This window comes from Alligator sinensis, unplaced genomic scaffold (genome assembly GCF_000455745.1).
Source record: "Alligator sinensis unplaced genomic scaffold, ASM45574v1 scaffold533_1, whole genome shotgun sequence".
Lineage (NCBI taxonomy): Eukaryota > Metazoa > Chordata > Crocodylia > Alligatoridae > Alligator > Alligator sinensis.
The window spans coordinates 146,625-159,462 of NW_005842330.1; the positions used below are offsets into that span (position 1 = coordinate 146,625).

At 38.2% G+C, this 12,838-nt stretch overlaps 1 protein-coding gene across 1 annotated transcript in view; it reads right to left on the minus strand.

Moving 5' to 3' along the window:
* Positions 1-6,201: 6,201 nt before the first annotated feature.
* Positions 6,202-12,838, minus strand: part of LRP1B (LDL receptor related protein 1B) — a 1,375,759-nt gene continuing 1,369,122 nt past the window's right edge. The window contains exons 89-91 of the mRNA XM_006028602.1: positions 10,392-10,536; positions 9,220-9,318; positions 6,202-6,342 (exon numbers count right to left, since the gene is read on the minus strand). Of these exons, the coding sequence (XP_006028664.1) occupies positions 6,202-6,342; positions 9,220-9,318; positions 10,392-10,536 (385 nt within the window). The remainder of the gene's footprint in view (positions 6,343-9,219; positions 9,319-10,391; positions 10,537-12,838) is intronic.

Consider the following 12,838-nt stretch of genomic DNA (forward strand, 5'->3'; position numbering starts at 1 on the left):
GCCTTTAGCCAGTTCACAACCCACCTGACCATGGACTCTGCCATTCCACAATCCCCCTGTTATTTTTTTATAAGAGCATCAAAAGAGACCATATCAAAGACCTTTTTAAAATCCAAGTCTATGACATCAACCACATCTCTCACATCTAAGCGGTTCATTACTTGATCATAGAAGAACATGAGGTTGGTCAGACAAGACCTGTCCACAACAAAACCATGTTGGCTATCTTTCAGCATCATGCCTTCTTCCAGTCTCTCACAAATGAACTTCTTAATATTCTTTTTCCAAAATTTTACCCAGTATTGAGGTCAAACTGACCAGCCTATAGTTGCCCAGATCCTCCTTCCTCCCCTTCTTAAAGATTGGCACAACATTGGCCCCTTTCCAGTCTTCTGGGACCTTTCCCAAGTCCATCCGGTCCTGCCAACTTGAAGACATTCAGCCATGCTAAGTGTTCCCACACCAGTTCAACACTACCATTGGTTGACAATCTCCCCCCTCCCCCCACATACACCCATCCAGTATCCAACTAGATGGGTGACTACCATTTGTATGCAGGAACACTGACATAAAGTATTCATTAAATAGTTTAGATGTCTCCTTACTTATCAGCTGTCCCATCTCATTCTGCAAAAGCCCCACATTTCCCTTGATCTTCCTCCTGCTCCCTATATATCTAAAGAAGGACTTCTTGTTGTCCTTGATTTCAGTCGCCAACCTGATCTCAGTCACCACCCTTGCCTTCCTTATCTTCTTCCTACAAATATGGGCTATAGCTATATATAAGCCATTTTCTTACATTAGGATTAGGACTACAAATAGAAGGCATCTGAATCACAACTTGCATATACTGTACTGATATGGGTAGTTAGCACAAGAATAGAAAGGAATGCTTTATATCCCTTACTCTCCTGAGTCACCTCACAATGTGAGCACTAAATTAGAAATCCTTATTTTCTTTGTACATGTTTTACATGTGTGGAGGTGATAACTGCATGCTAAGTTTTCAACCCCCTTTGTCAGACATACTTCTGGCCTCTTTAGTTTCAAAATTCCAAATGCCAGAAATATTTCTGATGCCCAGAATAGAGAGGCAAGGTTCAACCTTGGACTCCTTTCTTATACATATAAATGTCTTGATTTTTAGACTTGGTTACCCTTGAAATTTCTTTTTATTTTGACTGGAAATGGACCCTTTCCTGTTTTTCTAGAGGAGGGGGAGTGTATCTCAGCGGTTAGTTGTTAGCCCCTGAGAGAGCAGAAAGACAGAAAAGACCATGAAAAAGGGAACATGTAGGAACATGCAGGAGACGGTTATTTTTTCTGCAACAGATCCTGTGCCACTGCATATAACATGACTACAGCTTGCATTTATATATTGCACTTGTTCTAAGTTACAAAATAATAATTTACTGCTCATATTTTTGATTTTCCTGCTGGTCACTGCCACTTCAATAAAAAAGTTGTGATTTATTAAATGGATTTTAAGGAAAAGGGACTGGAAATCTTTATCCATCTTTCTTCATTATGCTTTCAAAATCAAATTTAAATAATTACTGCTTCCTATTTGAATAAAAAAGTAATAATTTTATTTCCATGATTATTCAACTTGTACTAAAGCTGGATGGAATGTTTTAGGGTAAACTTACACTGTCTGCCCTATGTCAAAATAGGTGCTGCAAACATTATGACTATCAAGGTAGCTACCATGAGCTCAGAAATCAGAATGAAAATGTTTATTCCAAAATATTTTCACATTTTTCTAGTGTCTACATATAATGCAATTTGATTCAATCCCCCATTGTGTTCATATATTATACAGTACCTTAAACTTAATTGGTAACGGATGACAAATATTTATCATATCTTGCTGTTGCTGGTTCTGTACAAGGACAATTCCTTATTCTGTTATGAATCACTCATAATAAAAATTCCACAAGTCATGAAGGTGAGCCATAGGATGAGAGTTTATATCTACTCTAAACTGTTGAGCAATTTAGAAACATTAATATTAGAAGTGTGCAAAATAGGCCATATTCGATTCACATTTGGATTTGGCCAGAATTGGGGACAGTGATTCAATTAGTTGATTCAGATTACTGTCCTAATTCAATTTGGCAGAATCCAAATCTGAAGATTTGATGCTGATTCGGAGAAGCAGTGATTTGGCCATAGACACAGCTTTAAATGTTTTTTCTACATACCTTGAGGTATCAGGTGTGGCTCATGAATGCTGTGATGGTGGGGTGGATGGAGCGTCCCACAGGAGCATGCCCCCTCCCCCGCCGTGTGCTTGGCAGCAAACCTGGAAAAGGACCGGAACTACTTCTGGTCCACTTCTGGGTCCACTGCCAACATGCCGCCCCCCGTGTCTCCTCAGCTCGGTAGTCAGCCACGGGAAGACCCCGGGTACTCCCCTAGAACCAGGAGGCACCAATCGCCGAGATGGAGAAGCATGGCGGGGGGACCATGTGTGCTCCCTGGCGGACCCAGAAGTGCTTCTGGTCCACTTTCAGGTCTGCTGTTGAGCACACTGGGGACCCTCCTTTCCCCCCACCCCACACTCCTGTGGGATGCTTCATCTCAGCATTGACAAGCCACTTAGTACCTTGAGATATGTAGAAAAAACATTTAAAGCTGTGTCTGTGTCTGAATCATCAAATCTTTCTGAATCTCTATGAATTGATTTAGAAGGTTCTGATTCAATTCAGAGAGATTAAAGGGTCTCCTGATTCAATTCAGATTCAGAGATTCGACCACCAAATTGGGGCGAATCTCTGCTGAATCTGGTCAGTGACTGAAGCTTTGCACAGCCCTAATGAATATGGGGATCTTTTTAATGCATGTGCTTTTGTTTTGTTTTGCTTTTAATTTTTGGCAATAGCCAACATTAAAGATGATTTGCTATCTCAATAGAATACATTTTTTTCCTGGGAATGGATGGATTCATGCATAGATTATGGGCAGGATGCTCATTCTATTTTCTGTGATAGTCACATCTCTGAGTCACTGTGTGCTGGTGCAAAGCCTGAGATTTCTGTTTCTGTGAAGAGAAACCCTAGGTGAGATTCATGGTGTATATGTATGAAACTGAATCAGTGAAGGCAGGGGGCATGATTGGCATGCTACTGCACACTATTTATTTCTGGTATGTGCAAAGTCCAGTGGCAGTTTGTTGCAGCCAAGTGCAAATCAAAGCATTACTGAAGTACTCTAAGTTACACTAGGAGTTGAAGTGGCATCCAGTTAACCCAAAGCTTAAGAAGGTATAAGCCATCTGTCATCTTTTGCTCTTCTGCCTTTAGTTATGCTGTGTGCAGCACTAGGAGAGGTAAGGCTGTGGCTTAATTTTTCCCCCACTAGGTATATGGCTAGATTTGGATCTGATATGCACCACCGTAAACCTGGAATAATTCTAGGGAAATTAAATGAATGGCCAGTCACTTAATAAAATGAATAAAATTACTCTGGACTTATATTGGTGTCAGTACAATGAGAATGTCTCACTGGGTTCCAAAACATTGGGTCCTACATCAACTAAGTTAGCATAGTATGAGGAAGAAAGTTAAAATGTCAAACTTCTGTTGCACATCTTGAAGAAATTAAAATGTGTTAGCTTATACCATACCCAGGACTTAGCCTTCATTACATTTAGTATTCATGGGTAATGACAGATGGGCGGGGGGGCTCTACCGGAAGCAGCAATGTGTTACGTTGACCTGGCTCCATAGTGACTGTATAGATTAGGTGCTTCGCTGGGGCTTTTTTGGTGCTTTTATCTGATAGCTGTCAATCAGGTTTAACTAACTGAATAGATAGATTGAATCAGCTATTAGATAAAAGCACCAAAAAAGCCCACTAAAGTATCTGATCTATACAGATGTTGGGAAAGCCAGGTGCAACTAATGCACTGCTTCTTTTGGGTGTGTGCTGGGCTTTGCAGGGAGCAGGCCAAGTTTAAATAAAATGCCATTTTCCCCCACACATCTGCAAGCAGCATACTAAGAAGCAGAGCAGATAGGTTTTCCTGCTCTGCAGTAAAGGCATAAATGCAAAATCTCAGACAGGGCCTACCTCCAAATGTTTCAACAGAAACAGGATGGAACCCTTAGATGATATTTATTAGAAATTATTTTTTACAATTTAATATTAACATATTACCTGACCATACTCATTTATCCAATATTATTGTAAAACAAAAACTAAGTTTTAACGTTTAGTATAACAACTTCAGAGTTATCCAAACTTGTGAACTACTGCAAACATGGAAAACAGAATTTTTTCAAGGAACAGAAACTTTTTGGTTTAATGGAATTTAGTGATTGTTACTCCTGGTACAATGTTTTTTCATACTTTCCTTTAATTTCATTTCCTTTTTCGTTTTTATATTGCCTACAAAATTGTGTGCCCTGAATTTAAAAATTAGCCAACACAATGAATTAAGTATGTAGATTTTCATTTAAATAAATCAGTCAACATTTTTTATAAAGTATTTGACACTTCATTGTAGAAACATAGGTAAAATGACTATTATAACCAAAATGAAAAATACCGTTCAATTTAAAAAAATGTACTTAAACAAGAACCTGAAAAAGTTTGTGATATGCATAACATTGTCCAAGCAAAATTGCACTAGTATTACATAAATCAAGAGTTTATAAAGGCCTCAGTATGGCAAAGTTTAGAAATAGGTAGTCTGCATGCACATAGTACAACAAAAAATCATTATAAAACAGCAGTAATTTTTGTAATGTTTGTACAAAGGGAATAAAGAGTAACCACAAACATATTTAATCTGTTAGGTTAATATATTATGATAGCTAAAAGTCAGTCATATCTAGCAGAGGAACAAAGAGCCCTCCACAGTATGTGTGTGAATAAGTCATTTGTGCCTTTAAAGTTATGTATAAAATATTTCTTTTTCTTTTTTACAACTGAAAGACATTGTACTCCTTATTTCTATTAAAATTAAAAAGGCAAGTTGAATTTGCTTTTCTTTCTTTTTTTATTAATCTTAACAACAACATAAAATAAGCTGGTACCAGAGAAAGTACTGGAAACTGATATTGACACTCTCCACTTCTGATAATGGGATTTTGACGTTTAACCCAAAATATCAAAATTAAACAACAACTGTTCTGAAATAGGGTTTCAGTAATATATAATATTGACCATATTTTACTTCAGTGGCATCACAGGCTATCATTATTAAACAAAACTGATGCATCTTGGATTCTTTAATACCTCTAAGCAAGGAATAGTTTGTTTTTGTTATTATTGGTTAAAGCTGAATTTTGTGTGTGTGTGGCTGCGTGTGCTTATGTTTTATTTTTGTTCTACTGCTCGGTGTGTGATAGGGGATTAATCTTCCACAAATAATACATGTGTAGGCAATGCCCTCTTGTGCTCTAGGCGGGTGGCTACTGTACTACAGGACTGCTGAAGTTCAAAGGCCTTGTCCCACAGCAAGTAATGTCTCAACTCTCAAGGTATATTGTTACTATGTCCTATAAGGTTTTACTAAATACAAAGGTTGTTTACATGGTATATATGTTTAGTATATCATGTACAGTCACTGAATTTCTGAAACATAATCACTTGTGTTCATGCAAATCATTAGATGTTTTGAGTCTATAAGTCTTGTTTACTTCTTGGCAACCTAAAAGCTAATTTTAAAAGCAAGTTATGTTTGATTTGTGATGAAAAAAATATCTACTTTTATCAGGATCTGAAATGAAATTCTACTGGGCACAAAGAAGAGAGTAGACCATTCAATCATTCTTTCACCATTTGAAACAAACAAAATTACACATTGTACTACAGCTTTCGGACTATATAATGAAAAAGTGCAGATATCTTCATTGATTAAGTAGAACCAAAAAAGTTCATAGAAAATAGATTGTTCATATTCACACTACAAACGAATATGTTGGTTTTTTTAATTTTAACAAATTCAAAGGTGTGTTATATCAGCAGCATTGTTGTAAATTTTACTGTAGTGCAGTTTCTTTTTCATAAAAATACCTTACAAATGGTCAGTCAAAAGTCATCAGCAAAAGAAAAATCCAGAAAACAATCAACCAAACAAAAAACCAGAGGTAATGCTGATGCCAAAACAATTATAATACTGTTGGTACATAGAAAAGTAATCCTTATATTTTATACATTTATACAGAGTAGAGTATAAAAGGTAACAGCAGATTATGCCACAGTCTCCCTTATCCCAATATCTATTTTCTTTGGAAGGAGTTCTTTTCTTTCATCAACACTTGCTAAGGAGTTTCGACAATGTTGTCCATCCATGTATAGCTTTGCATACACTGGATTAGAGTAATTTGTTGGCTGCAGAAAATATAAATATATAGGATGTTATTTGGATTAATCTTCATAAACATTTTTTAAAGAAAAAATCTTAAAATAAAAACAAAAAAAGCAAAATTGGACATGTTTAATGTTTACCTGAACTTCTATAAGCCGTATCAAGGAGCTAATTATTCAGATAGTATTCACATTAAATGGAATGTACTATTAAGGAAATTAATGACATGAGTAAAATGAGTTAAAAGTTGCAAACAACATGAGGACAATTACTAAAAATATGAGAAATGGCTCTTAATTTTTGTTGCCCATCATATTATTTGGAAGATTTCACAATACATTTGAATAATATAAAGACTGTGAAACTCTTTGTATTAGGTTTAATAATAGAAATCTGTTATCAGTGGGTTCTGCATACAGCCTATTCTAAGACCGCAGCAACCCATCAACAGCTGATCGTGTTTTGGAATAATATATGTTTAATCCACAGCCTATTGTAGTCAATTAGATTTAAGCATCTTCAGTATTTTACAAAGCACTCACGTACATCTCTAAACTACATGCTTTCTTCGTATGAAAGCATGTAGAATGTGGAATTTACTGTTCGTTGACTCATGTGGCGCTGACAGATATGAAAACGAACCTTTCCCAAAAACCGCATTTTACCAAATAGAAATTTGACCCAGCTCGTCAGCTGATTGAAACAGCTATTAGATAAAAGCACCAAAAAGCTCCACTGAAGTGTCCGATCTATACAGATGTTGGGTGAGTCGGGTCAAACTAATGTGGTGCCTCTTCTGGGAATGCACTGGGCTTGGCATGGGGGCACACTGAGCTGAAAGTAAAGTACTTGGGGGTGAGGGGTTCATGCCTGTAAGCAGCCATGATGGTTTAAGTTATGCTTTCTTCCCATGTTATAACAACAGATCTTCTTCACTTTTTCTTTTACTCTTTATGTTTGGACTGAAAAGAGACATCTGCTATTAAAACTGATTTTTCAACTTTATATATAAATTTATATGCCATGGCTAGAAAGGGTACTGAATTCTTTATAGGTCACAGGGGTATAGGTTGTAGTCGTGTTGGTCCAAGGACATAGGCAGACCAGTTTCTTTGGGTAAATCTGATATCTTTGTATCAGACCAACTCAAATAGTTAGAAAAATACTTCTTTGCAAGCTTTCAGGTACAAATACCCTTCATCAGGCAGAGGAAGTGACCTGATGAAGGGTATTTGTACCCGAAAGCTTGCAAAGAAGTATTTTTCCAACTATTTGAGTTGGACTAATAAAAGTTATTGGATTTACCCAAAGAAGCTTGTCTTACAGGTGTTGCAGTTTTTTTTATTCTCTGTAGCTCATAGACTTGAATCTCCTAGCTTGCTTGGCTGTTGTCTTTACTTAAGCAGAAGAACAATTTAGAACCTCAATCTCCTGCATCCCCAGCTGTGTAAGAAACTGAGACCTGAAGCATTGCCATGTCTTGGCCAGTTGCATCACTCATAATAATCTAGTCAGAAGCTGCATATTCTGCTAGTACGGATGGCAGGACTGTTCAGCTTCTAAGTGATGGGGCTGCACGCTGTGTGGGCTGCACCAGTGCGAGGCACATGCCCCAGATACTGCACTGTGAGAGTCACAGGCTACCAGGTTGCACTTCCCAAAACTACACCATGCATGCCAGCAGTCCTTCCTCTCTCCCCACAACCCTGTGCACCATACACGTGGGTGCCCCCTATCTCAGCTCTCATTGCAGCCTCCCATGGGATGTACTGCCCCACCCACTATGTGATCACAACAGCCTAAAGATCCTTACTTCCCTGTAAGGTAATGATTATAGAAATTTAGGGTGACAAAGAAATGTAGGCTTATTTAAACTGACAAGATTCACTTTTAATTAAATTTACAGCACCACAATTAAGGATGAAGATCATAATAGTATTAAACTCAGCATTTACATAGTTGTCTTCGGGAGATATCAAAATACATTATAAATAATAATAAGAGATTATCTCTCATAATATCTGCATTAGGTGAATATTAAAATGCAAATAGGTAAAGAAGGGTAGAGAATGTTAAGTAATTTGAGTCACTTTCATATGGGAATTTGAATCAATGACAAAGTAGAGAATATACTCTACGTCTTCTAATGCCCATTTCTCTATTCTTAATAACTAGAAAATGTTGCCTCCCATGGAACCTATTATATTTTAATTACATTAAAGACACATCACAATCATGCAGTAATGCAAATGATATAAAGATGAATATATACATTGATGTATATGAAGATGAATAAATTATATCAACGTCGTTTTCTTTCAACTGTTTAAACTTTCAATCATTGTTTACAAACATCATGCTGTATTAAAGTCTGGCTTATTGAGACTGAACTAAATATTTTGAGAAGATATTTGCCATTTGCAATTAAAAAATTGGAGTGTGAAAAATCTACCAATAAACTGTAAAGTTAAAACAAAATCTAGCTTAATGGATATGAAAGTTCCCTCAAAATATTAGGTCACACAATTGAATTTACTTAAAAAAACCTTTTCTTACTGTGATAAATTGCACTAAATGCCCATAAATGCTTCGGATATTTATTTGGTTGGCATAATTTTACCATAACATTATGAAAGGCATGACATGGTTTACTGCTGTACTCTTTTGTAAACATACATTTTTAAATTTGCTGTTTTAGATCTTACTACAATGGCAAGTAAAAATGAAATATGCTAGATGGAAAGACCTCTGTTATAGCAAAGAGAAATCTTAGTATTTGTAATATATTTCTTGACAATTATAAATTAAACAAAAATGCTGCTATTCTTATATAACACACATTGTATTTAGAAAAGGGGCTGTGATGGAATGAGCATGAAAAATGAATCATCATTTCTCACCCCTGCGGTTAGTGGTCCTTTCAAATCAGAGTTTAGGTAGATTGATGGTGCTGTGTGGGGAAGCTTGAATGCAGTAGGCCCTCCCCCTATATACCTGGCCTGTGTATAAACAGAAAATTTCAGTTTCTGTGATGTGAACAGCTCATTTTCAATTGTACTTCGAAAAATTGCTTAATAAGGTATGCACCAATCCAAACAGGATTTTTGAATGATCTACAATTAAAACAGCCTTCAGGAATTTAGTTACAAGTGTTCAATAGTTTGGATGATTCAGAATGAGTTTAGCACTGTACACTTACTATTAAGTATTACAGTCCGGTATAACAATCACTCATGATTCAGTTATTCAACTTGTCTAGGAGCTGGTGAGCTTACTTCATATGCAACTTACCTGTATTATGCTACACATTGACTGGGTGATATGATGATATCATTCCTAGAGCTAATAGTAATTCAATGATTACTTTGGCAAAAATGCCATGAAAAGATGGCTGCCCTTTGGTATACTTCTGATTGCTGATAGTTCTAGGAGAGATGTTTCAGCATTAAGCCATTCATCCAGTGCTTATCATTCAGGAAGTTCTAGCTTTAAAGAGCAGTACTTCTAGAAATGACAACATAATTTATAGTAATATGAAAATGTGCATTGGCTTTTGCATGAATGTAGGAAATCTATCCAATCAGGCCTCTAAATGTCTGCCCTTTTAAAAATAATTTACACTCATGTATGTATGTACGATTTCCTCACACTTGCACTATATGAGAGGGACAGTGAATGCATAGCATATTTTTCTATTCAATATGTCTACAAGAAATTAGAAATATAGCTTATAAGAATTTTGATGATTTCCTTGAGCTTTATCTTAGTAAACATGAAGCTAGGATAAAGACTCTCAGTTTAGCTTTATTTTAGCACCTAGAAAAAAAGCAAATATGAAAGACATCAACAAATGTTAAGCTGCAAAACAAAGATTAGCAATATCTGTGATGTTTTCACTAAACTAACCTTGCTTGTCTTTATACGCATCTCATATATGGAACAGCTAAACCCAAACATATTTCATTATTTCTGTCAGATTTCATTTGCGAGAAAATCAAACTCATTATGTTTAAAGCATTTGATTATAATACAGAAAACAAGCACGCTTTTGCCATTTCAAAATCCATATTACCTTTTCTGGATTTACTGTAAAATCTGAATCTAAAAGACCCCCTTCATTGTGATCATGGCCCACCTCATACATGTTGTATGATGGATTACCAATTTCTACGTTGATTCCTCCATTTATCATTGGTTGTCTTCGGATAGTTTTTGTCCTAGAACATATAAACAAGCAAAAGGGAATACTATTTTCAAGTGTATCCATGGGTGATTTACACTAAGATATTACTTAGCAGCTTTAGCACCCAACCCCAAGCCACTGAAAACATCCAAACTGAAGTGACCGGGACTATCAGGAAATGAAGAAGTGATGAAATTATCTGTTTGAGAACCTGGATGCATCCTGAAAGTAGCCTTGTACATCCCTCTTAATTGGGTTTTTAGTAGTGCGGATTCCTATAATGCACACCACATTACTACAATGGATTCCTATTCCTACAATGCAGTAGGTTCACTGGTTATGACACAGGTTCTCTGCCCAATATTTCCAAATTCCCTTCTGCTCTCCATACTTCATAAAGTCACAGCAAAATATTTTTGCAATTATCACAGTCATTAGCACAGAGAAGGGTGACCAAAGTCATTGGGGGATATGGAGTAGCTACCATAGGAGAAGAGACTATGAAGATTAGGACTCTTCAGTTAGGAAAGAAGGATGAGAGGTGATATTAGAGAGGTGTATAAAATCATTAAGAGGGTGGACCAAATGAACAGGGAACTGCTACTCATCAAGTCCCAGAATGCCAGAACTAGGGACAACCACTGAAATTAGTAAGAGGTTTAAAACTAACAAGAGATAACACTTTTTAAAGCAATGTATAGTTAAGTTGTGGAATTTGTTGCCACAGGAGGTGGTAGGGGAAGATGGCATAGCTGCGTTCAGAAAAGGACCAAGACAAATTTATGGATGATAGATCTATTAATAGCCACTGAACGGAACACTTGGAGATGTTTCCTCTGGTATCTCTAACCCAATAATGGTGGATGCCAGGGAGACTACTATAGATTTGTCTCATTCACTGCTCTCCCTCTAGCATCCATTTCTGCCACTTTCAGACACAGGCTTATTTGTTGAGTGAAGGGCAGTGGTCCTAAAAAACCAAAAAAATAAAACCAAAAAAATGATACGCTTCTCTCAATCAGGGAGGCCATTGAAAGCACAAAAATGATTCTAGGGGACAAGAAGAGAAAAAAGGGATGCGAGTGTGGGCCAGATGTTAATGATGTGTATTCCAAGAGGGAAGACGGGGCAGAACACACAGGCCAGTGCCCACTGCCTATCAAACAAGTCCAAGGAGCCAGTGGTTGCTGACCAGTGAACTGCCTGGAGACATGAGTGGAGGAGTGATAGAAAAACAGCCCCGCATCTGGATGCTACTGGCTCCTTGGAACCCAGTCAGTCTGGCTTTTGTCTTGGATATAGTACAGGGGCTGTGCTTTTGGCCTTGGAAGGTGATCTTTGCCTGGAGATTGACAGGGGAAATTGTGCCCTGCTGATATTGCTAGTTCTTTCTGCAGCCCTTGATATATTTGATCACAAGATGCTGATAAAGCGTTTATCTGACCTGTGGGTATTCACAGAACAGCTTACAGTGGCGAGCAGCTTTCCAGCATGACCCTGCTGTGTTGGGTCGTACATGCCGGGCTGCGGAGGTCCCAGGGAGGGCAGCAGGGTGGGAGTCTGAGCCTGCGATGGGTAGCCTACACTGCATTCAAATATCTGGGTGCACGGGTACCTCCTGCCCTCTGGGAGTGCACACAGCAGCAGGGAGCCACCTCCACTCCACAACCCCCTGGATGATCTGCCCATTGCCTGTCCCACTCCCCACCGGGTCCCTGCAGCTGTGCATTGCAGCCCCAGACCCCAAGCCCCAGGCATGGTCCAGCTGGGCAGCAGCCCCCATCCCCCCTCTGCCCTGCCCAACTCCCTCTCTCCCTCCCTATGGGGCCCTCAATCCCATCCACCTGTGGGAGCTACTGTCCAGGCTGCCTGGTGGCTATGTGCATACACATGCACGTCGCACCCCTTGCCTGAGGGCCCTCCTTCTGCTCCCTCCCAGCCCCTTGGAGACTGAAACTCAGCCAGCCTGCAGAGAGCTCTTTGCAAAACTGCATAATTCATGGGTTTCTCCAGTAAAACGAGAAATCTGTGTTTGCCTGTGGTAAAATCCAGAGTATTCTCCGTTTTTCCATTGGAGACGGAAAACCCGGATTCTGCTTATGACACTGGACCCTGCAGTCTCAGTCCTTTCTTAGTGCCTTGCTGAATTTGGGGGATGAACATAAGAAGTGCCATACTGAGTCAGACCAGTGGTCCATTTAACACTGTTTCCTGTCTCCAGCAGTGGCAGACATGGATGCTATAAAGGGAGAGAATTGAACTAGATATCTCTTGAGTGGTCTATCCCCTATTCAATACTCTCCCTGGCATCCACCATTTATTGGGTTTGAGATGCC